We start from the raw sequence: 24,228 nt of genomic DNA, 5'->3' as shown, positions 1-24,228 counted from the left end.
AAGGACACAGTCAAGGAGGAATGCTTTAAAACACTATCAGTGACTAAAGAGAAGAATAAGAAACAATGCATAATAGACAGATTGATTCAAGCAATTAAGGAAGGAAGAGACATTAAAAGAAAACGAGATAGAATCAAATCAACGAATGCAACCATTCAACAACCAATGTGCAAGGATAAAGAAAACTACTATAATGATCAATGCATTCTAAGAATACGGAAGCTGCACCAAAGCTGCCCTCCAGAGTGTGGCTTTGGCGCGACCTCCAGACTCTGCATCATTTAAATAGCATACCTCCAAAGAGACCTGAAGCAGCTTTATTTTGGCAGTCTGTAACAGGCCTAAATGTCAGCCCTCTCTCCTCAGCCCTTCCTCCCGCAAAGCCGCTATGAGGAGATAAGTTTGGAAAACAAGTCTTTATTGGTTCCCTAGTCACTGGTGACTAATGAAAAGAAAGGGAAAAACAGGGTGACTTTAATAGTAAAGAGCGATGTAGCAAGAGCAGTCAATGGATACAATGCAAAGTCTGGCCGAATCATGTTGATAAGGTTTTAGGGAAAGCCCATAAATATTACTATTATCCAAGTATATTTATCAACCATAGAGGCAGAGTAAGAAGATATTGAGAGATTGTATGATAGGGTTCAGAAAGTAACTGACAACGCACCAAAACAGGACTACTTGGTAATGATGGGAGGTTGGAATGCTAAAGTAGGAAGCAAAAAAGAAAAAAAACTGTAGGAAGATTTGGACTCGGCACAAGAAATGAGGCAGGAAAGTGACAAATAGAATTATGTGAGTCTAATGATCTATTCATCACAAATACCTTCTTCATACAACCAGAGAGGGGACTATATAAATGAACATCACCACTTGCTCAATAAAAAAATCAGACATTCTAAATAATTGGAAGCAGAAGATGGAGAAGTTCTATTCTTCTAGACCAGGTGCTGACTGTATAAAAAACTTACTGTAAAGTTGAAGAAGAAAACAAAACCAGTTATCATCCCAAAATGTGATCTGAACAATGTCTCAACATAATTTAAAGAAAATAAATGTGTTAAATTAAGAGAAAACTATTATAAGTTATTTTTTAGGTGGTACTTGACCCCAATTAAGATTGCTAGATTGGCTAAACACGGCGTTTCTTACTGTTGGAAATGTAATCAAAAAGGAGGCACCTTATATCACCTTTGGTGGCAGTGCAAATCGGCTAAAAAAATTTGGATAATGATACACAGATCTATAACAAATGCAATGGGGAAAAATATTCCATTTACCCCTGAGTTATTTTTGTTAAATATTACTGATGGGATTTGGGACAATCTAGTTCAGGGTGAGTTGAGTGTTTTACTATATGCAATAACTGCTGCTCGAATGTTATTTGCCAAATACTGGAAAGCCAACTCTATCCCATCCTTAGAAGAATGGATTTTGAAATTGAATGAGTTAGCAATCTTGGACATGATCTCAATGTCCAAAAATGATAGAACGGTTCAGTAATATAAAGCAAAATGGAAAGAGGTTGCAAAACTATGGGAAAATAAGCTTTCTGTATAAATATTGGGGTGTGAGATCATTTGGAATAAGAGATAGCTTATGTTAAATATTACATATGTATTTGTATTATTTCAATAATAAATAAAAACATTATACACACACACACACACACACACACATAAATAGATTTGAGTTATTAAGTATAATTTACCAGGACCCAGAAGAACTATGGACAGAAGCCAAGGACACAGTCAAGGAGGAATGCTTTAAAACACTATCAGTGACTAAAGAGAAGAATAAGAAACAATGCATAATAGACAGATTGATTCAAGCAATTAAGGAAGGAAGAGACATTAAAAGAAAACGAGATAGAATCAAATCAACGAATGCAACCATTCAACAACCAATGTGCAAGGATAAAGAAAACTACTATAATGATCAATGCAGAGAAGACAACAACAAAAAAGGAAGAATGAGAGACCTTTTCCACAAGATCTGGGAACTCAAAGGGAAGTTCAAACCCTTTGCTCTATGCTCAAAAGAACATACTACAGGACCAAGAAGAAGAAAAAATGGAGGAAACAATACATAGAAGAGCTATATAAAAGAGTTGATAAAATGAATGACACATGGAAGGAAGAACCATATGAAGATGAACCTCAAATTCTATCAAGTGAGGTGGAAGAATAAGAGAAATTGGGAAGAATAAATTACCAGCAATAGATGATATTCCAGCTGAACAGAAAGAATCAATTAAAGTGTTAACTAAAATATGTCAACAAATATGGAAAACAAAATGATAGCTAACAGACTTGAAATGATTAATATAGATCCCCATCCACAAAAAATGAAGACACAAAACACTGCAGTAACTATAGGACCATAACATTAATTTCACATGCAAGCCAGAAATTCCAGAGCATAGACTCCAATGATAAATGGAGAGAAAAATCCAAGTGGTCCAAATGGATTTCAGGAAAGGAAGAGGCAATAGGGACCGCACTGGAAACATACAATAGCTAATAGAACATACAAATGAATTCTAGAAAATATCAGAATGTGCTTTATAGACTATAGCAAACCATTTAACTGTATATATCATGAAATGTTATAGGTGGCCCTAAAGGTCATGGGAGTGCTACTACTTTTAATAGTACTGATGAGAAATCTGTACTTAGGACAGGTGGAAACTGTTAGAACAGAATATGGAGAAACAGAATGGTTCCAAATTGGCTTAGGGGAATTTTATCTCCCCACTTGTTCAACTTATACTCATAAAATACCATACAAAAGCAGATTTAGACTTATAAGGAGGAGGAAGGAACATACACAATTTAAGATATGCAGATTACACCACATAGTTGGCCCTTCTTATACATGGATTTTTTATACACGGATTCAAGCATACATGGTTTGAAAATGTTCAAAAAAAGTATACATTTCAAATATCAAACCTTAATTTTCCATTTTTTATAAGGGACGCCATTTTGCTATGCCATTGTATTTAATGGGACTTGAGCATACATGGATTTTGTTATACACGGGGGATCTTGGAACCAAACCCCAGCATCTAACAACTGTACTATTAGCTGAGTACATCACAGATTTGGAACAATTTACTTATGGAAGGCCAAAGATGAAAGTACAAAGGCAGGCTTAATGCTGAACAAAAAGAAAACAAAAATAATGATCATGGAAGAAATAAATAAATTCAACCTAAACAATGAAAAAATGGAAATAGTTAAAGAGTTCCTGTACCTAGGATCAAACTTTGATCAGAAAGGTGACTGCAGATGAGAAATAAGAAGACTAGGAATGGGAAGAGCAGTGATCAAATAACTAGATAAGATCCTAAAGAGTAAAGACATACAACTGAGCACCAAAGTCAGAACTGTCCAGACCATTTTATTTCCCATCACCATGCATGGATTTGAGGGCTGGACAGTAAATAAAGTGGATAAGGAAAATAAATCAACTCATTTGAGATGTGATGCTGGATAAGAGTGCTGAGGATATCGTGGACGGCCAAAAAGACAAACAAATGGGTACTAGAACAGATCAAACCAGAAGTCTCCCGGGAAGCCAAGATGATGAGGCTATTGTACTTTGGTCACATCATGAGAAGGTACGGCTGACATGAAAAGACAATTATGCTGGGAAGGGTGGAGAGCAATAAAAAGACAGGAAGACCATACAGCAGATGGCTAGACTCAATTAAAGAGGTTACAGGCATGAATCTACAAGACAAGCAGAGCAGTGGAGGATAGGGGTCTTGGAGATGTCTCATCCACAGGGTTGCCATGAGTTGGGGCTGACTCAAGGGCAGTTAACAATGATTAACTAAAACATATTTTAAATTTCAGTATTATTTGGGGAATCTATGAAGTTTGGAGAAATCACTAGAAAAATCAGTGACTCAGTAGGTTAATAAGTAAATTCCAAGCTATGCATTCAGGGTACAAAATATACCCTTTCATATTGAAGCTAACTTACATTTAATACACCTTAACACTATAATTCTCCTTATGTCGAGGTTCCTTGTAATTAAAGTATTTATGTTATAACACAGTAATTAATATGCAACAAATCATTCCACCATGAACCTTATTTTATCATTTTCTGGGTTTTACCATTCCAGCATTCATTCTATCTTATATAATTCAGAGTTCATACCTGGATGAAAGGGAAAACAAGTCCAACTATAAAGTTGGACAGCCAGTTGATTATCCCAGCAATCATAAATGCAGCTGGCTTTTGAGACTGTTGAAAGAACTCCCCAGTTAGGACAAATGGGATCCCACCTGCAAAGAAGTAGTCAAGAATCATTAATAAACATCTTCCTGATCAGAAAAGACCATATTATCCTATTTTAGCTCACCATCTCTGTCACAGGTTTACTTTATCTATTTTATTGTTTGTATGTACAGTGCTATGTACAGCACTATAGAAATAAAGCATAATAATAATAATAATAATAATAATAATAATAATAATAATAATAACAGTGAGATCTAGCTGTGAAAGAAATTCTTAGCATCTTGCAAATTTTACCATATAAGGGGCACTCTGAGCCAAAATATAAACCCACTAAATCAAAATTAAAACAATAAGCAAGCAAACAAACAAATCTCTGAACAGCAGCATACCAACTAATAACATAAAGTAAGAGAGTAGCTTTATGAATATAAATTTAAGTAACACTACGTTCCTTTTTCATACTAGGGCTCTTCAGGAATGATTATGCATTGCTCTTCCACAATGCTTCTGGAAGAAGAAGTAACAGTGTAATTCCATAGCACTTTGTATTCTTCACTGATAAGACTGTGTGTTTAGTTAGATTCTGGAATGCTTGCTTTACGTTGTCTATCAGTCAGCAAAGCTGCGTATCACATATCAGCACTCAAACATTGTGAAAGGATGTGTGACAGAATGTTTCATCTATATGGGTTAGGTAAGGTGAAAATGTTGACTACCATTTGTGCCTAGACTACTTCCTTGGAGTGATGGATCCATACTGTCTCATTCCAGAAACATCTGAGGGGCAGAAAATGCAGGGAATGGAGCTTTGCTGTTGCCACAATAAAAAAGACTAAAAAAAGAACAATTTTTGCTGCTGCCATCTTCAAAATCAAGGAGGATCATGCTGGAAGAAGTAGGCTACCTTTCTTCTATTAACACCCAATTTCAGGATATCACTTCCTCTACTTAAGACTTTTAACTCAAAGTTATGTTTTGCCAAGTGGTAAGGAGAATCTTACCACACCATATACTAGAATGTGATACAATGTTTATATCCATTAAATGTCTGATTTTCCCTCAGTGGACTTAGTGAGAGTTGTCCTCTTTTGTTTTATTCCCGCACCTTCTATATGAGTTTTACACTCACACCAGCTGTTTGAATTAATCTGTAGTGTGCTACTGTTCCTTTTCAATGAACTAATTCTTTAAAATTAATTTTGAGAATAAATTTGCACTGAGTTTTTTTTATGAACTAATCCTGATGAACTGACTGTGTATTGAATTAAATTGGATGATTTGCTTTGCTGATTGGTGAGTTGAAAGAAATGGAAGTATCTTTTCTGAACTAACTTGGATGACAAGTCAGAGGAGATATGGTAGCCCTGTTTCAATATATCCATCCTATATCTGTGCATTTAATTTCCCCCCCTACATTGTACCTTACATTTATCTGTGTTAAAATTAATTTTGTTAGCTTTGGCCCAGCTAGCTAATCTATTAAGGTCATTTTGAATTTTGATCCTGTCCACTGGGGTATTAGCCATTCCTCCTAATTTGGTGTCATCTGCAAATTTGATAAGCATGCCTCCTATTCATTCATCTAAGTCATTGATAAAGATGTTGAATGGCACTGGGCCCAGGTCAGAACCCTGTGGGACCCCACTGGTCACATCTTTCCAGGATGAAGAGGAGCCCTTGCTGAGCACCCTTTGGGTTCGGCCAGTCAACCAATTACAAATCCATTTAACAGTTGCATTGTCTAGCCCACACTTTACTATCTTGTTTGCAAGAATGTCATGGGGAACCTTGTCAAAAACCTTACTGAAATCAAGATATGCTATATCCACAGCCTTCACAGATGCTATATCCACAGATAGCTATATCCACTGTAAGAGGTATTCAACAGTGGAGCAAACTCCCTGTAAGTGTGGTGGATTCTCCTTCTTTGGAGGGTTTTAAGCAGAGGCTAGATGGCCACCTCTTGGGAAAAAGGAAAGGAAACCTCTGAACTAGCTGCTGTTGTTGCATGCCTTCAAGTCTTTTCTGACCTAAAGTGACCCTAAGGCAAATCTATCACAGGGTTTTCTTGGCAAGATTTGTTCAGGAGCAGTTTGCCTCTGCTTTCCTCTGAGGCTGAGAGTATGTGACTTGCCCAAGGTCACCCAGTGAGTTTCAATGGTTGAGTGGGGATTTGAACCTTGGTCGCACAGTGACCTAGTCCAACACTCTGTTGCGGTCTTTCTAAGATGATTTACTCTATGTATGCAGGAATTAGAATTGGTGGCCTGGAGAAGCATGAATAATGCTGTGAGATGACCCTATAGATGTGCCACTCATCACCACCTGCAGCATTTTGGACTCTGATGAGCAAAACCTGTGGGGCACTGGAAAGTCACTCATTTACTCAAGCTCCTCTGAGGCTGAGGGAATACAAAGTCTCTGCCACACACAGTTGAAAGAATGTCAAAAGATTAGAGTAACAAATAAAAAGTGATGTGAATTACCACATTGATTTAACAGATAATCATTTTTTAAGAAAAACAGCTGGAAGATTTGGAACTGTACAAGATATATATCTGTGTGTGGATTTGTTCCACTTGGCCCCTTTCTCCTTTGCGCCGCTGGGCGCAGCCGTGTGAAGGCTGCGCCCAGCGGCGCAAACCAGGAAGGAGCTCCGAAAGCGCCCTGGCACGGAGCGATGACATCACGTCAGCGCCACCCCGTATAGAGGCGGCGCGGTCGTGACGTCGTCATAGCGGCCCCCATGTAGATGGGGCGCCGCCATTTTGTACGGACTCAGTCCGTACTAGGGTTAGGGGTGTGTGGAAGCACCGCACCTTCCTAACCCTAATATGGACTGACTCCGTACTAAAAGGCCCGTCTGTAACGGGCCTATAAGATTAGAGTTAAATCAGTGACCATTCAACATTTGCGGTGACCTCCTGGTATTCAGAGAGCAACAGGAAAGATGAACATTTCTATTATACAGAATACATCAAGTCAGCATTATAAACACTATTTTCTCAATTTTTCCTGTTTTCCAGTCCCCACATGATCAATATCATGAGCAACAACAGGAAATATGTAGACCATTTAGTTATGAGAGAAAGGCTACTGAAATCATTATTTTAGCCTGAATAGCTGAGTAGTCACTTAACAAATGCATTTGGGGAGAGGGGGATAATTACCTGGTCCAATGCAAAATGATGCAATTATTGCAAGAATGCAGACTATACTGAGGTATCGAAGCCAAACTGCCTGATTCTAAAAAATAAAAGGGGAGTATTGTTATTAATGTGTAAAGTGCAGATTTGATACTGTTTGTAGTAAATGCAAAGAACATCACAGGTTTTCTGTAGTCTACAGACAATCATGAAAAGGTAGACAAGAGTGTACATAAAAATGAACTTCATAGTTGCCATAATAACTCATTCTGCAAGGATATGAGGCTTTTAAGGCTTTTAAGGCAGTTTCTGTGCTAGCACACAAACATGCTCAGGATGATGTATCTTCACTAATACATTTAGACAATGTTAATAACAATGTCATTTGCTAGCAAATAAGCCCAGTCTATATCATTAAGCGTTGTAGCTTGAACTCACAACTTGCTTCCATAAGAAAGAAGCAATAAAGATTGCACATATGGACTATTACACCAATGATCTCTAACAAGGAACTCAGACAACAGAGCATAGACATTTGATTCCCTGCCTGATTGAGACAGTTGAAGGTGCCAGTCCAGTCTTTACTATATATTACTGTACCATCTATAGCAACAGCCAAGCTAGAAATGTAGTTCCTTGGGATCTAGTGACTTGGAGAAGGATCAGAGGTCTGGCTGGATCTCTATAACTCTTTTACAAACTGTATTCATAAAACTAAGCAACTCACTGGAAGGAGAGCTACTCTGCCTTCAACAGTTACCTGTTTTCAGCCTGTATTTTGCAATGTTTTCTGCTTTAGGTCTTATGATTCCCACCTGCCTAATGTGATAAATGATCAACACTGTCTTTTGACCTTGTCTTTGTACTGTACTGGCTGGTACTGAAACTCATTTTGAAACTCATATTTACCTTATAGTAAATATGAACTGGGAATAAAGACAATGTTACTTCTCGGCTACAGAATTATAAATGCGCTTCCAAGCCAAAGCATTCATTCCATAATATATGGATGGGGGGGAATAATACAATTTCCCATAGAAAATTATATCTATTCCTTTTACAGTAAAGCATTCTTTTCTTCTGCTACTGCACATGTGATGAGTTTTCAAAAGGGTAGCTAATATATAGCTAATTTGTTGCAGAAAAAAACCAATTCCACATTTATTTATTTCTTTTCATTTCTATGCTGCCCTTCTCCCAGAAAGGGACCCAAAGTGACTCACAGATAAAATTGTTTAAAAACTTTACAATAAAAATTTAAAAGCAATTTAATTTAAAAACAAAACAACAGACTCCATGAATACTTATGACAAATAAAACATATTACTTGTTAAGGCACCACACGATGCTCTGCAAATGTGACAGAATTTTTGACACAGCTCCACTTGAATCAATTACCAATTCAACCCTTACTTCAGCATATTATAAAATGTACTGCAAAGTACCTGGGAAATACTTTTGTATTGGTAGCTAGTAAAATATCCCTCAGTTGTGGAATAGCTCTTTTGAAGAAGTCAGTAACCACATCTGGAGAAGATTTGTGAGTTATGAAACACATAATGTGCACGTACAAGCTCCTGGTCAAAATCCTGCATCACAGCCATCTCCTGATCTTACCCTTGAAACCCATATTAAAAGCCAGTCAGCTTTTCCAAGCCATAGACCTCTATGGTGTTGGTGAGAGGGGCACTGCAGAATTATATAATAGCCAGTGTAAGTGACAGTGTAAGCAAGAGTTGCAATGGGCCCCCATCACTAGCTAATAGGAAGGAGCTGGCCATATCATCCTGCAGTGCTCTGCTTGCCAGCATCACAGACCTTGTCATTTTGGAGGGCTGAGTGGTTTCTAAGGTCAATCTTGGGACATTTGAGGTCACAGCATTAGTGCCACAACTGTAATTGGCAATACAAAACAGTTACAAGGTTGTAGGCTGAGTTTACAACATTGTAACTGTCTAACAGGATGCCAGCTTTCATCTTCATTTCTTATCATCTTTGGTTTCAAAAGACTGCAGGCAACGTAAGAAGCTTGGCAGCTGCAGCTTGCTGGCATAGATAGCAGTGGGCTACCTGGACACATGGTTTGACTCAGGCAACATGTTATATCCAAGTTCTGACTCACAGGCCAGCTATAAGGAGGGCTGCACACTACTTAAAGCAACTCTTGCTTCCACTCTGATGATCATGGAAAATATGTTTTAACCTTTGTGTGAGGAATGGAGATCATGACTTTGCCTGCAGAAATGCAATGTGCTGAAAGTTCACCCAAGCAGGCTGTTCTAACCTGTCAGAATTTTAGCTGTCATCCATTTGAGAAAAGCCTCCTGGAACAAAAGGAAGTGTACAATAATTTACATCAACAGAAGACGAACAAGGTAGAGATTAAAGGGACTTCCACTTAGTTCTGCCATGTGCTAAGTAATTCTTAATACTTCATCTCCTAACTGTTTCACTGCACATTTTGTAAATGGCAAAAACAATTTGAAGGAGGAGTTGTTGGATGTTTCCTGTCTAAGCATAATAAATAAATGAGGAAATAAAAAACTGGGAAGTGTAATGCATTCATAGTTAGCCCACTAATATAAATTCATAGTCACATATTAAAGATCAACATTAGAACAGAATCAGTGAAAAGAATGGTCTCATGTTTCAGAGAAAGCAGAACAGAAAAATCTTGCCTACCTGTAAGGTCATGCACACAGTAAGTATTACGAAGAAGAGAACCATCAAGCCAAATCCGCCAATCAGAAGAGGCCTGCGTCCAACTCGCTCTATCACCAAGCCCTGAAGGAAAAAAAATGTTAGCTTTTTACTCACAAAAACAGTGGTGGATTTATGTTGTCAGCTCTTGTAACTCCTATCCAAAGGCAATAGGGGTTCATGATCCTCAGGGATTTCCAAGGACACTGAATGAGTCATAGTACAATCATTTTTACAAAGACAAATGACAAAGTGGAACACACAAAACAAAGAAGTTACCCTAAGTTTTATCTGACATGATGACAGCATTTTACAATAGCAACATTCCAAACATCCAATTCACGACGGAAAAAGAAAAAGAAGGAACATTGCCATTCTTGGATGTACTGGTCATCGGCAAACCAAACCAACATTTGAGCCACACAGCATATAGAAAACCTACACACACAGACAGATACCTACACAAAAACCCCAACCATCACCCAAGACAAAAAAGAAGCACAATAAAAACACTGGTAGACTGGGCAAAAAGGATCTGTGAACCCCACTTCTTGGAAGATGAATTGAAGCACCTGGACAGGGCTCTACAGACTAATGGTTATTCCAGCTCAGACACAGGGCTGCCAGACCCAGAAAAACCCATAGGAGTGAAGACAAACAATTACCAAAGGGAATATATTTTTTTACACTACATCAAAGGAGTCATAGACAGAATAGGGAAAGTGATGAGGAAACACAACCTCCAAATGATCTACAAACTGACCAAGAAAATCCAGCAAATGCTGCACTCAGCAAAGGACAGGAGAGACCCTCTCACAGCCACAGGAAGTTTCTGCATACCGTGCAGCTGCGGACAAGTCTACATAGGGACCATCAAACGCAGTATTCAAACAGGAATCAAGGAACATGGGAGACACTGCAGACAGGGTCAGCCAGAAAAATCAGCAGTATCAGAACACATTATAAACCATCTTGGGCATAAAATGCTGTATGAAACACTGAAATTCTGGACCATGCCAATAACTATCAGGTCAGAATGCCCAGGGAAGCCGTTGAAATCCATAAACACCCGGACAACTTCAATAGGGAAGAAAAGACACTTAAAGTAAACAAAGGCGCGTTACAGACCGCCCCTTTGAGGCGGCCTGTAGGCGCTCCTTTCCCCGGTGTATTGGGGCCTCAGCTGCCACAACGGCAGCCTCCGAGGCCCCGATCCGCTGCTTTCCGGGCCGCGAGGAAGGGGCAAAAGGCCGCTTCCCCGCGGCCTGGAAAGGGGTGTCCTTGGGGCTTCAAGCCCCGAGAACACCCGATGGCGGCGGGGAGGAGGAGAAAGGGGCCACTTGGCCCCTTTCTCCTCTGCGTCGCTGGGCGCAGCCATCTAACGGCTGCGCCCAGCGACGCAAACCTGGAAGGAGCTCCGAAACGGAGCTCCTTCTGAGGCCACGGAAAGGGCGCACTAAGCGCCCTCGCGCAGCCCCACTACGTAACAACTGCGCCGCCATTCTGTACGTGCTGAGCACGTACTAGGGTTGGGAGGGTGCGGAAGCGCCGCTGCTTTCTAACCCTAGTAGGTGCTCAGCACGTACTTTAAGGCCCGTCTGTAATGGGCCATAGTTTGGCTAACAGTCCTGAAAACCAGCAAAATCAAGATCCAGCAAATGCTTACGAAAACCACCCAGGGTCAGTGGGTTTTCTCAGCAGACAATGGAGCATTAATTAAATAGACACCCTGAGGCCTTGGCATTCAAAACCAGGACAATACACAGATTAACATGTAAATCACTTCCCCTCAACCAACAGTATATATACCTCACTCTCTTCCATGCCAGCATTCTCTGAAGATGCCAGCCAACACTTGCTGGTGAAACATCAGGACAAAACTGTTCTAGAACACAGCCTCATAGTCCAACCCGCCCCCCCCCCAAAAAAAACCCACCCCTATTCCTGTGAGATTCCAAACTCTGACACCGAAAAGGAAGCCACTTGGCTCCACAAATGTTCATTTCCTCTACCACCATTACTGTTAAGGCAGATACCACAAGGCTATGAGGCAAGAAGGTGAGGGTCTTCACTGTTTTAGATTATGATCCAAGCTGAACAAGACATCTTATGTTGCAACACTTGTCCTTTATTCAAGAAAGCCCCATGAGCTGCCAAAGTTCTGTGATAGGGAATTCCAAACTTCAGTTGTACTAAGCAGGAGTACAGCACTCTTGATTCTCTTAGATACATCAGTAATTTCCTACTGGGGACTTATATTTTCAAGCTTAACATTTTGTTGTACTTCTTTCAACTGAATGAATATGCTTAGTAAGGTTCACTGATATTCACATTTAGATGCTTCAATGTGGGTGACTATAAGTTCTATATACATGCAGTTAAAGTGGAGTCAAACTGCAATATTTCTGCAGTGTAGATACAGCCAGAATCATAGTCACCATTCCTATAGCTCTGTAATTCAGGACAGTATTATCATCTTCTGCCTCTTACAAACAGCAGAAGTAAGGCTGGGAAAACAATGGTTTGCCTAAAGGTGCCTATTACATTTGAACCAGTGATATCCCAGCTCATTTTTTGCTATTAAGCTATTACTTATCAAAAATGGAGTTAATCTGTGTAGCCTCTGTATTCTGTCTCTCTGTTATTGTTTATGACCTTACATTTCATTTTCTGCTTTGCTGCTATGGGAACTTGTCTTCTGACAGAGCCATGTATGAAAGCAAAGATGACAAAGCAGCAGAATTGTCTGCTTGGACAGAATTAACAAACTGATGCAATCAGTGGAATCAATTTCAGTTTTTGCTTTGCCCAGCCTTCTTCACTTTTACCAATTTTACAATTTATTGGTAGCAAGTATTATATTTTTCAAGACTGTTTGAGTAAAACAGTTTTACTCAAAAATTGTACTACTGAGTTCAAAGGTGTGAAGTTAGGCTCTTTTTCTTTCTTGGACAGAAAAAGCAGTAATGAGGGTGGTTTTGTTTGATTATGTACATTTCGTAATCTGTGTGTCTACTGGCATGATCCTGCACTTTTACAATGCAAGACTATGCATGTTATGCATGTTTTCTTGGAAGTAAGTCTCAATCTGTTCAGTGCAGTGCCATTCGTTTCAGTGGGATATAGTTCAGCATCTTTTCCACTTCAAATAAAATAAATGGGTCTCAAATGTACTTAATAATGTTACATATGCATTTTAAAGGAAACTAGTTGTTACTAGTGAAAGCCAGCTATTTTCTTGATTGAGGCTTACTATGTTATGGAATATAATAATAATAAAATATTTTTTATTTGTATCCTGCCTCTCTATCAAAGATAACCGTGATTTTCTTTACTTGTGTGGTAACATCAACTAAGATACAAAGAATACAACTAAGGGACAAAGGAAAGCTCTAAGAATAGCTAAGCCAGTGTATAAAATGTAGCTGTTCCCTCTGCATGCTATCTAAGAATATCATATCAAACCCAAAGGGGACGGAAATAGATCATGTCCTGGATTTTGGATTATTTCTTTGGTCGCACAGTGGATACAAAACTTATTGTACTTACTGAGGAAACAGCAGCCAAAATCTCAACAGCTCCTGTGCTTAAGGTAACATAAGGGATCATTTCTGCACTTAGTCCAGCACCTTTGAAGATATCATTTGTGTAGAACCAAATCTGTAACAAGAAGCCATTTCCAATTACTTGATTTCAAAAAAGATCTTCCAGCAACTAATTAAAATTTACATCTACATATATTTGATGCCTGAGTAATGATGGGCTGGCCAAGGGATGTAAGTTATTTTGTTGAGGATCTAGCTCTTGGGCCACAATCCAATCCAAGCTGACACATCCTTATGCGTGAATAAATGTCAGTGACACTTAAGACAGCAATCCTATGCTCCAATTACTTTGGACAGAGTACTTCAATAAATCAGGTTTAAAATCCATAACTGCTTTAATACCTGGTTAAAAATTCTAATTATATCTTTTGTATAAATAACTGAATTACTAAGGAATCAAAAGAAATAAAACTGCATCAGTATATATGCCCAGATAATAGTTTTGCACCAGGAGTCAGTGTGGTTCCTGTGAGCTCCGGTTCATCCCTGGGCACTCCCTCTGGTGTTTGCTAAGTCATCTACCTCTTCCATTCTAATGTTTTTAAAACTAATTTTTCTTCCAAGTGGCTGTGTTTCATCCAAACTGAGGTTTTATTCAGTTGGTGAAAATAATCCCAGTAAAATGTGAGTTGAAACTTTGTTATTTACATGCTCCGAGCTGCCAAAACCCCCTCTTAACCTGGGACAATCAATCTTGGTTTTTTTCCTGAGCATTCCTAAAATTGTCAGCTGGGTGAATAACTGATGCAAACAGACCTAGGAGAAACTGGGATGAAGCTCTGCATGCCTTGGATGTATTTTGAATACATCTGCATCATTGACTCTATCTTTATTCAAACTCACAGAGATGTGTATAGATGTGGTTTCAATTAAAAAAAAAATAGCATGAACAACAAAACCGGAATGTGTGAGTGAGATTATGAACAACATCTGAATATCCCATGAGAGCCTCTAGTTGATGCCATCACTATTTTCAATGTACACTCTGAAGGAACTCTTAAGTATTACAAAGTATGTGGGAAATTTGGCTTGAAAGCTCCCCAGGCTGCTCATAAAAAGGTAACAAGCTTCTATCTGGAAAATTGGGAGAGGGAACCATGGAGTAATGGACACAAGGGGCTTGGAGGAAGCCTGCTGGGATGTGGGGCTAGGGAGAGAAGTGGACTCCAAAACAGGGTTAGGGAAGCACAGGAGTTGGGAGAATAAAGGGAAGGAAGTTTGGTTGTCAGTCTCTTTGGATGTGTTTTACAATATGAGAAGGGTGTTTTCTCTAAGCTGGTGTTTGTTTTTATCAGTTTTTTTAAAAAACATCTCTGATATCTGTTTGCTCAGAACCATTGATTTCTTGGAATTTCTTTGTATTTTTTTACTGGTTTTAATTGGACAACACACAGACCACAAGATATCAGTGTTGTGTACATACTGGCCTTTTATGTGATGGATATGTCCTACAATTAATTAAAATTATTCCATTTCTATTCTTCTTCTTCTTCTTTTACTAAAAGCCAGTTTCTCAAGCACAGAACTTAGCAGAAACTAGTTTATTTCACTGTGTATGCCATTTCCCTATCACTTGTGAAGTATAATTATAAGTAGAGCTCTTCTAAAAAGAGTAGGTGACAAGATAATTCCATGTCTTTTTTCAGCAAAATATCTGCAACAAGGAACAGAAGAAGACTGTCATTAGTACTGAAATCCAGCAGTTAGCGGAAAGCTATACTCTTTGTGGGATGTCTTTTTAGGCTTACTGAAGCTACAACACTATTTATTTTTCATCTTATTCTCAGGAAACATTGAAAGTTTATCAGTAGCATCTAATTAACTCTTACAGTGATGCTGGAAATGCTACTATTTGTCCTTGGCAAGCAATAATGAAATGCTTTGGAAGGGGCATGTTTTCCTTTTTAAATATAACTGCATCCATCATACCAACTGATTTTCAAGTTATGCCTTAATTGGATGTAGCCATACCATCAGCTCAGACATCTTATTCAGAAGTGAAGTGGATCCATTCAGGGTGTTTCAGTTATTGTAATTTCCTAGATAGATGCCAATCTCAATGAGAAAAGAGTGTGTTTTGCATATTTTGAAGTGTATAGTAAATGTCCCAGTTTATCCAGGTTGCACAAACTGAGCAAATGTTGTGTACTTGTAACAGAAATGTCAGGAAACTTAAATTTCTAGGATTGGCAGAGCAATAGGATTGGCAAGAGGACCTAGTAATTGAAAATCCATAAGTTTATTTCCAATTGTCGACAAAGGAAAACAATGAACTCAGTGGAATTCAAGTTCCAAAAGCTGAGACCCCGAACAAGACAAAATGGCTCTTTTTATATTATTCAAGACAAAGAAGCTTCTTCAATACACCTGATTGGCTAATTACAATTTAAACATACAGAATTCTTACAATCAGAACAGAAATACATGCATACATTAAAACTGCATCATCACTCCTTACCCCCTCCTGTAGGAATTCAGTGGCTTTCCTCCTAACCTTGCTTCTGAATGTCCTTATCTCAGTAGTTTATGTTATGTCTTTTTACTGGTGCCAGCTTTCATCCAGGTCAAGATGCACTCGTTATTCCTTTGCTCTAGTTTTTCTAAACTCCAAGCCTTTATTTCAAAAACCATCTCTCTGGCTGACAAAGGTGACTCCATCTTTCTATAGTTTTTTATTTCAACAAGGAATATTTCCACCACAACTGGGTCTACCTTGTCAATGTAGTCACAGTAAAGGGAACTTTTATACTGCAACAAAGTAGAGCATACTGGCTAACTGACCAGTGCTCACCACTGAGCAACAGCATGGACATCAGCAGTTCATAGAACTCCTGGCTAAAAGACACACACACACACACACACACACACACACTGTATACATATATATAATTTGAGACCAAATTCAATGAACAATGATCTTGCACCATATAAAATTACCCAGAAACTGAGGTCATCAAGAGAAGCCCCTTTACAGCTAGCTACCTTGTACTTCTCATCAGCAATGACCATATAGTGGAGGTTTGGCTCTTCTCCTCTTTGAACATTTTTGGATAGAGAGTAAAAACATAGAGAATGACAATGTATTTTTAAGAGTGCATTCCAGTTTACTTTCATATTGCATTCTTTCTCTGCAGCTTTGAAATATTTTGTTTAATTACATGCTGGTACACCTGTTAGAGTTGTTGTTTAGTTGGTTGTTTAATTTTTATTTTACTATATTTTAAAAATAGTTTTAAGCAACTCTGAGGACCCTAGTTATGTAGAAATTATTTTTTTTTAACAAAAATGAAAGTTGCAGGACCAGAACCTGGCTATGGCAATGCCAAGCTTGCCAGCCTATCCTGTACTGCTCCCAGTTCCTTAGATTCTCCAAATAAAAGCCAAAGCTATATAGGCACCACAGCATATAAATGACTACCCCATGTACCAAAGTGGCATAATCATATTATTTTGGACCTCACCTATAGTTGATAAAACATATTGGCTGAAAAAGATCAGTTAGTAAACATATTAGCCTATTGCTATAAGGATCTACAGTACTGAATGTGGCCCTCAGTACAATTAGCCTACAGTCATCGGTGTAGTTTGTTAATGACGATCATATTTTATCTGAATCAGCTGGCAGCCTAGTTTCTGTATCTTGCATTGGTTCTGCTATTCCAATAGAGCTCCATTATTCAAAATAATCTTCAATACATGCCTTTTGGAGTGTAGAAGCACTGAGCTAGAAGACGCTACTGTAGGGAGCCATTCCAACTGTCAGTCTGCCCAAACTGGATGTGTGAAAGGGAGGCTGATGTTGCTGAGAAGTTGTACAGCAATGACTGTGCTGAATCTAGCACCATCCAAAGCAACACCCCAATTTCAGGGGAAGAGGTGTAATTTGGTGGATGGTCAGAACAATAAAACATTATTTTCCCCCCTAAAATCTTTCTATTATAATGGCATTAATTACATGGTTTGCCCATGAGTGTATCATTTTCCTTTCGGAAACAGCCAGGAGAGGGAGCCATATTGATATTAAGACCTTGGCATGGGTGGTTCGGTATCTTTTACCACCTGCTACAGTCCTGGAAGAGATTGCAGATCTCAAACCTGCTATTTGCATGGGATAAATGTTTTGTCTGTGGTATTCAGGAGCAAGCCATATGATTAATATCATATCTACCTTTAACCTCAGATGAGTTATCATCAAAAATATTTTTAAAATATTCTCAAGTTCTACAAACATTAGAGCAAATCTTCTCTAAGAGATATGTATCATAATTATTGAAAAGTTCATCACCTCAGTAATATGATTACTTACAGCATTGAGGCCACAGAGCTGGTAGCAGGCCATGGTTACAACTACAGTTAGTATCTGCCATCGCTTACTCCCATCACATAACAGCTGAAATATTGAAGCTACTTGGATGTTTCTCTGCACTCGACTTTCTTCCAGAACTTCTTCTATTTCATATGACACATCAGATTTCCCAAGGAAGGTCTGAAATGCTGTAAAAACAGAATTGATACATTTGTTTATAATGCAAATAGTTACTGTTGGCATAAATTGGCATTAGTTATATCAAATCTCTATTTAATATGCAAGAAACTGAAATAGACATAGTTTCCCACCTCTATCTCTTTAGTCTCAGGTTCTTTGTCATTTGTCAGCTAATCTGTATCTGTGTGGAAGACATGTGGTTGACTGGGCTTTCAAGTCATGAGCCACAAAAAAATCCAAACAGGCACTGTTATCACCAACACTAAGCATTTAAGTATTGGAATCATAGATTATTCACATGGGAGAATGAGCAGGCTCTCGCAACATTTTAAAGCTATTTTATTCTTTGCAGGCATAGGTCTGGTACACACCGCCAACAAGTGGCATGCCAACATTGATACTAGGGCTAGGGACCACGCGGCAACTGCATGGTCCCTAACCCTAGTATGCAGTGGCGGCGTAATAATGGTGGCGTCCCATCCATATGGGTGCCGTCATTGTGACATAAGTGCTGTGCAGTGTCTGCATGGTGCTGCATGTCACTTACATTGCTAGTGTGCCAGTGGCGCACTTGCAACGCCATTGCAGCACCCAAAAAAGAACCTGGAAATACTGGGTTCTTTTTCTTCTGCAGTGACAGTGCACCGTTTGGGGGCTGCAGATGAACATAAGCCGCTGGGAGGCCGCTCTTTTGGGGCGGTGTGTCCTGGGCCATAGATAGATAAACATATACTCTCCATCTAGGCACATTACATTCCAAGGCAATGTTAATCTTACTATGACGGTATCCAAGCACATATTCCATCTGCTTTTTCCCAGTAGTCATCTCTACAGTTAACAATAGAGGAAATATCTTCGGCACTTCTCTAGCAGGCATTTTTATATTTAAACCACAGAAGAACATTAAATGCTCATCTGTGGATAAACACTCAGGTATTGCTATATGCACATTTATCTAGGAAAGAGATAATTACTAGCCAGAAATGGTGTTATTGACATTAAAGCTGTCATGGACAGCTGTCTTTATATGTGGGAGGCTGACATTTGGTCAGTCTACTGTTCTTCTGGGCTAGTTTTATATCCTTACCAATCAGATTAGATCTCTACTAACCTGTTCTTATGCCATGTCATCTTATGATATGTTAAAAATAAGATATCTTCAGCTTAGTCCTTTTACTTGCTAGTGAAAGCGCAGGCTTGATTTGCCCTCAAGACACATTTACTTGACTATAAGTCAACCTCATGTATAAGTTGATGGCAGATTTTGGGGCCAAAATGATGGATTTTGATGTGACCCATGGATAGGTCGCGAGTACAATGTAAGAGCATGTAACAAAGGATCTAAAGGATGAAGGAAAGGAGAACAATGCCAAAGAGAAAATTCTGGCTGGTATAACTGTGGCCAGACTAAAGGATGGCTGGATGAGAGAATAGAGGGGGGGGGGGGGGGAAGTGCTTCTAGGACAGATGACACTCTTGCCTTTCACCAGGGAATGGTTCCTTTTTTTAAAATAACAGTTAAATTACCTACAGTGACCCATAGATAAGTCAACTCAAGTTTTTTGGGTCAATTTTTTGATTAAAATTTCTTGACTTATACATAAGTATATACAGTATATGTTTGTTTGTTTTTTTGGCAGTCCACAGTATACATCGAAGTCTCCTCCAGCACTACATTTCAAATGGACAACTAAAATGGTGAAGGGCCTAGAAACCATGCCCTATGAAGAACTTAAATTCAAAGACATAGCTGCGTTAGTCTGGAAAATCAATATGCAATTTCCAGAGAATGAACCTGAGAATGTTTCATACTCTGAACAGTATGTGTGGACCATGGCCTTGCCTGAAAAAAAGAGCCTTCCTTCTATCCACCATCTTGAAGGAGAGAAAGGCAAGCCAGCTCCATCAGGCTTTGCCTGAAAAGAAGAAGAGCCCTCCTTGAAGGAGAGAAAGACAAGCCAGCTCCAACAGGCCTCCGAGGGAGAGCAGATCTGCTGGACTTTTCCCCTTCCCTACTGCCATTCCTTTCTCTTTTTTGTGTCTCGTCTTTTTTTAGATTGTAAGCCTGAGAGCAGAGAAATGTCTAATTAACAAATTGTAAGCTGCTCTGATAGCCTTGGCTGAAGAGAGGGGTATAAATAATAATGATAATAATAATTATTAGTCTTGTTGCACTCATCCCCTCAATATCTACATTTTCAGCACATTATGTGAAAAACATGTTGTACACATGCCTGGATGTTCTCCCTGTATGAGTGTCTTAGCCCTTTCAGGTCAACCTTTTACTTGCCATGCTAAATGCACAGATGATGAGCCACTGAAGCATGCAAGTTCAGGTATCCAGCAAATTTACTTCAGAAACTTCCATGAGGCAAACATCTCCCTTCTTTCTAATGGCAGATTATCTCACTACTAGATTCACATATGGGTATGTATAAAGAACAGGGTAGAAACCATGCAGATGTCCACATGTCCTTTAACTGTAACTTCCAGCAATCTTCAACACTGGCTTTGCCATATCATTCTGACCCTGAAACAGAAGATAGTGAGTTTGTGTGGGGCAGCCTAACCACCTTCACTGTTTAGTTTGGAATGAAGCATATCAGCATGATAGAAACAGATTTTGAGAAGTCTGATCCACTAAAAATTGAATGGAGTTCCAAAAAAGTACACACACACACACACACATCCATGTGCTTACATACTCATGCACACACAAAATAGTTAATAGGATACCTTACAACAGAGAGAGAACTGCATGAAGTGTGATGCTGGTCATCACTGCTGATAGTTTTTGTTTGATTATGTAATTTTTATATCCTGCACTCCTGGCATTAAAAAATGCTGCAAAACAAAGGCACGTTTGTACCTTCACCAATATCCTTATTTTTTAAGCTTCATGAAATATGAAATGAAATGAAAATACAATCATGATGAAAAATGATAGCGGAGTACCTTTCTCTGCTGCTTTTGTGTCATGTTTTTCAAGCAAAAGAAAGCGAGGGCTTTCTGGAAGAAAGGGCAAGATCCCAATCTGGAGGACTGATGGAACAATAATCATTCCAAATAAGTAGGGCCACAGGGATTCCTGAAAGATAGTCAGGGCACAGTCTTAATACAAGTGCAACAAAATGAATAAACAAACAGAAACACAGAGAAGATCAATAGCTCAGTGGCACAGCATTTGCTTCACATGCTGAAGATTCATTTTCTGTGAATCTCCATGTGTGTTTTTTTCTTTTAAAAGGAAGGACTTGAGGCCTTAGAAAGACAATGTCAGTCATAGTGGACCTGGTTCACTATTTAGTATAAGGTAGCCATACATAGAGACAGATTGGTGAGATTCTGTCTAGGACTTGTTTTTTTTAAAGGCTGTGATGTTAGACATCCATAAATCCTATTCTGCAGCTTCATGGGGTAGAGATGATACCCCATTTCTGAAGAGTAAGACAGCGGAGCATAAGCTCTGGGAAGTTATACCAAGTTATACCCAGTGGCAGAAGGTGTTTCTCAAATAAGGATCAGTCTTGATAAGTATGGAGAGAGTTATAACTGGAAGGCTGGCTCCATGGGATGAACTAGCCACAGCAGCTATGAACAACTGCTATGGTGTGGAATACTTTTCCTAAGCATTGTTAGAGAGACCACTGCACCAATAAGATCTGCAAGATTCTCAGAATATGGGGCTGCAGCAGGTACATAAAAGAGAAAGCAAAGGATCAAGAGGCTAAAGTAACGTGAGCTTATTTGGATGTTTTAGTTTCAAGAAAAAGAGCAGGGAGCAAGAATGTGGAGTGATTGTAGGGACATTTTTTTCTCCTTCTCTTGTAATGTTAGAACAAATCAAATTGAATGGTGTCAGCAGAGTCAGCACAGACAAAAGAAAGTTTAGTGTTTTATTGTTCGTATTAATATTTTGTACCATTTGTATTACCTGTATTATTTTATTGCTGCTGTGAGTTCCAATAGGTACCTCAACTTGCCTCTTAAAAAGTCATTCTTTTGTGATAGATCTGGGGTAAGTTGATTTCATGCATGGCTTCAGAATGACAGTCTTTCCTTGCAGCAGGAATTTGTGTTCAGAAGACTATTTTTGGTTTTTGAACTACTGTGACCCAAATATTAAATGTTAGCCTAGGGCCCCACACAACCCTGAGCTACTTCATATTGTACATTTCCAATTCCATGCAGACACTATTTAATGTGTGTGTGTGTGTGTGTGGATAGATAGATAGATAGATAGATACAAATCAATACTGGACTAAACAAAGAAAGAAAGATGTACAGAGAGATACGAAGGAATGATAGAAAGGTGAAGGTATTAAATACATCTGTTCAGAGTAATGATGCCATCATGTGGCCATAAAATTGAACTTAGCTACACTTTGAAATTTTCTGTATCTAGTGCCTCTACTTTCCAACTGGACAGTTGTTTCAGACTGCTAAAGCATTATCTAGCTAGACAAACAGATTCAGGGCTTTGCGTTGCACAAAGGCTTGCAGTATCTCTGTCACATCTAAGGACACACACAAAGAATATACATAAAAATACTTTGAGACAAAAATCTGCTTTTCTTCAGAAGGTCTTATGCAAACTGAGTTTTGACTGATTGATTATACAGCGATATTATGATATCAATACTCAAGTGTTACAATTACAATTGAACAAACTAATGTGTATATGGGAAAAGGCTACTGCGTGTGGGCTTCTGTCTTCATATCTTCAGTTGCATACTTCTTTAAAAATTTCCATATGAAAGGTTACATGTTGCCTAATTTAATAGATGAGTCCTGCACAAATATATCTCCTGCAGAGAATGCAAATGAGAATGCAAATAAGCAATGATACTGTCCGCATTCAAGACAGGTTAGCAGAAGAGTGTTCAGCTATATCTGGGCTAATGCTTATGCCTCTCTGACTGCTGATAGGTTCCCAAACCTCAACTGAAATCCAAGGGAAGATGCTGTAAGGTAAATCCTCCCACAAGACCTTTGCAATCAGAAAGTGTTGAAGGTAGAAGACAGCTAAGAGATGTGTAATAGAAATAAAATAAATAAATAAATAAAATGCAGCATCTTTGGTCAATTTGTAATGGAATTATTAGTTCAACCAAATAAATACATAAATAAATAATAGGGGTTATTTATATTGTCCCACCTCTCCCGAGGAGGAGGCAGGAGAGGAGGCAGGAGAATGGAATTGCATATTGAAATACAATGTTTTGTAAGAAGGAGGGCAAATTTTGGCACAGCACTAGGTCTACTTCTTTTCTATATTTGGACACAACACTTTCTGCCTTCATACTTGTTCAAGGGCCTAGGGAAGGGTCTGTGTTGTAAGGCTTTGCAGTAGGGAACAAATGTATCTGTAATGATCCTTTTAACCTGCAAAAGGTGCTGAACCCTGAAAAATGACAACTGGTGCTGAGCCAAAATTTCTCAGAAGACACATTTCTAGGGGAGGGGGGGGAACAACTTTTTTTGGAGAATTTTCTTTTTCTTAATTCCCTGGTAGTAGTAAGTTACGGCACATTTTTTCAACATGTTTTCAGCACTTTGAGCTGCCTCCTCACCTTTAGGACAATGTCCCAGAATGACATTTCCAGAGGGCACTGTGGAGGATGGAAATGGAAACTGCCAAAACAGGTGATCTTACTTCCACTTGTAGGGGCAGTACAAAACAAAGAAACAAACACAAAAAACCTTAAGGGTAAAAAAACAAAACTGCTACAGTCACTGCTAACCATGAGCCTCATTTTTGAAAAAAATGATGTAAATTTTTCTCCCTCTGGATAAATTTGGCAAAATTGGGTCCCTGATTTTCTAACTGCCCCAAACTACATTGTCCACAAAGAGGGTGAAGCAAGAGGCCATTTGCACACAGCTATATTTCCCACATTTGGAGTGTGGCCATGACAGGAAAACATAAGACACTTAAAAAAAATATTTTGTTTTGTTTTGTTTAATTAATTGTGCCACATGCAGAACTATACCCATTTATTTCATGACTGTGTACCACTCCTGGCATTTAATA

At 38.8% G+C, this 24,228-nt stretch overlaps 1 protein-coding gene across 2 annotated transcripts in view; it reads right to left on the bottom strand.

The window, feature by feature from the left end:
- The window catches only part of LOC149312522 (solute carrier family 2, facilitated glucose transporter member 9-like), a 51,936-nt gene that overhangs the window by 5,081 nt on the left and 22,627 nt on the right, over positions 1-24,228 (bottom strand). The window contains exons 6-12 of one of the 2 annotated variants that reach the window (XM_089524790.1): positions 21,150-21,282; positions 18,015-18,202; positions 13,653-13,763; positions 10,086-10,187; positions 7,428-7,503; positions 4,174-4,301; positions 1,717-1,784 (exon numbers count right to left, since the gene is read on the bottom strand). In XM_089524790.1, the coding sequence (XP_089380916.1) occupies positions 1,767-1,784; positions 4,174-4,301; positions 7,428-7,503; positions 10,086-10,187; positions 13,653-13,763; positions 18,015-18,202; positions 21,150-21,282 (756 nt within the window). In that variant the 3' untranslated portion in view covers positions 1,717-1,766. Of the gene's footprint in view, positions 1-1,716; positions 1,785-4,173; positions 4,302-7,427; positions 7,504-10,085; positions 10,188-13,652; positions 13,764-18,014; positions 18,203-21,149; positions 21,283-24,228 lie in introns of those variants that run through there. The other variant, XM_089524791.1, reaches the window with a different exon arrangement.

Source organism: Sceloporus occidentalis, unplaced genomic scaffold, assembly GCF_023333645.1.
Source record: "Sceloporus occidentalis isolate IW3139 unplaced genomic scaffold, rSceOcc1.0.p SCAF_5, whole genome shotgun sequence".
Classification (NCBI taxonomy): Eukaryota; Metazoa; Chordata; class Lepidosauria; order Squamata; family Phrynosomatidae; genus Sceloporus; species Sceloporus occidentalis.
The sequence above is the reverse complement of the archived record's forward strand: the minus strand, read 5'-3'. Positions and strand labels throughout refer to the sequence as shown.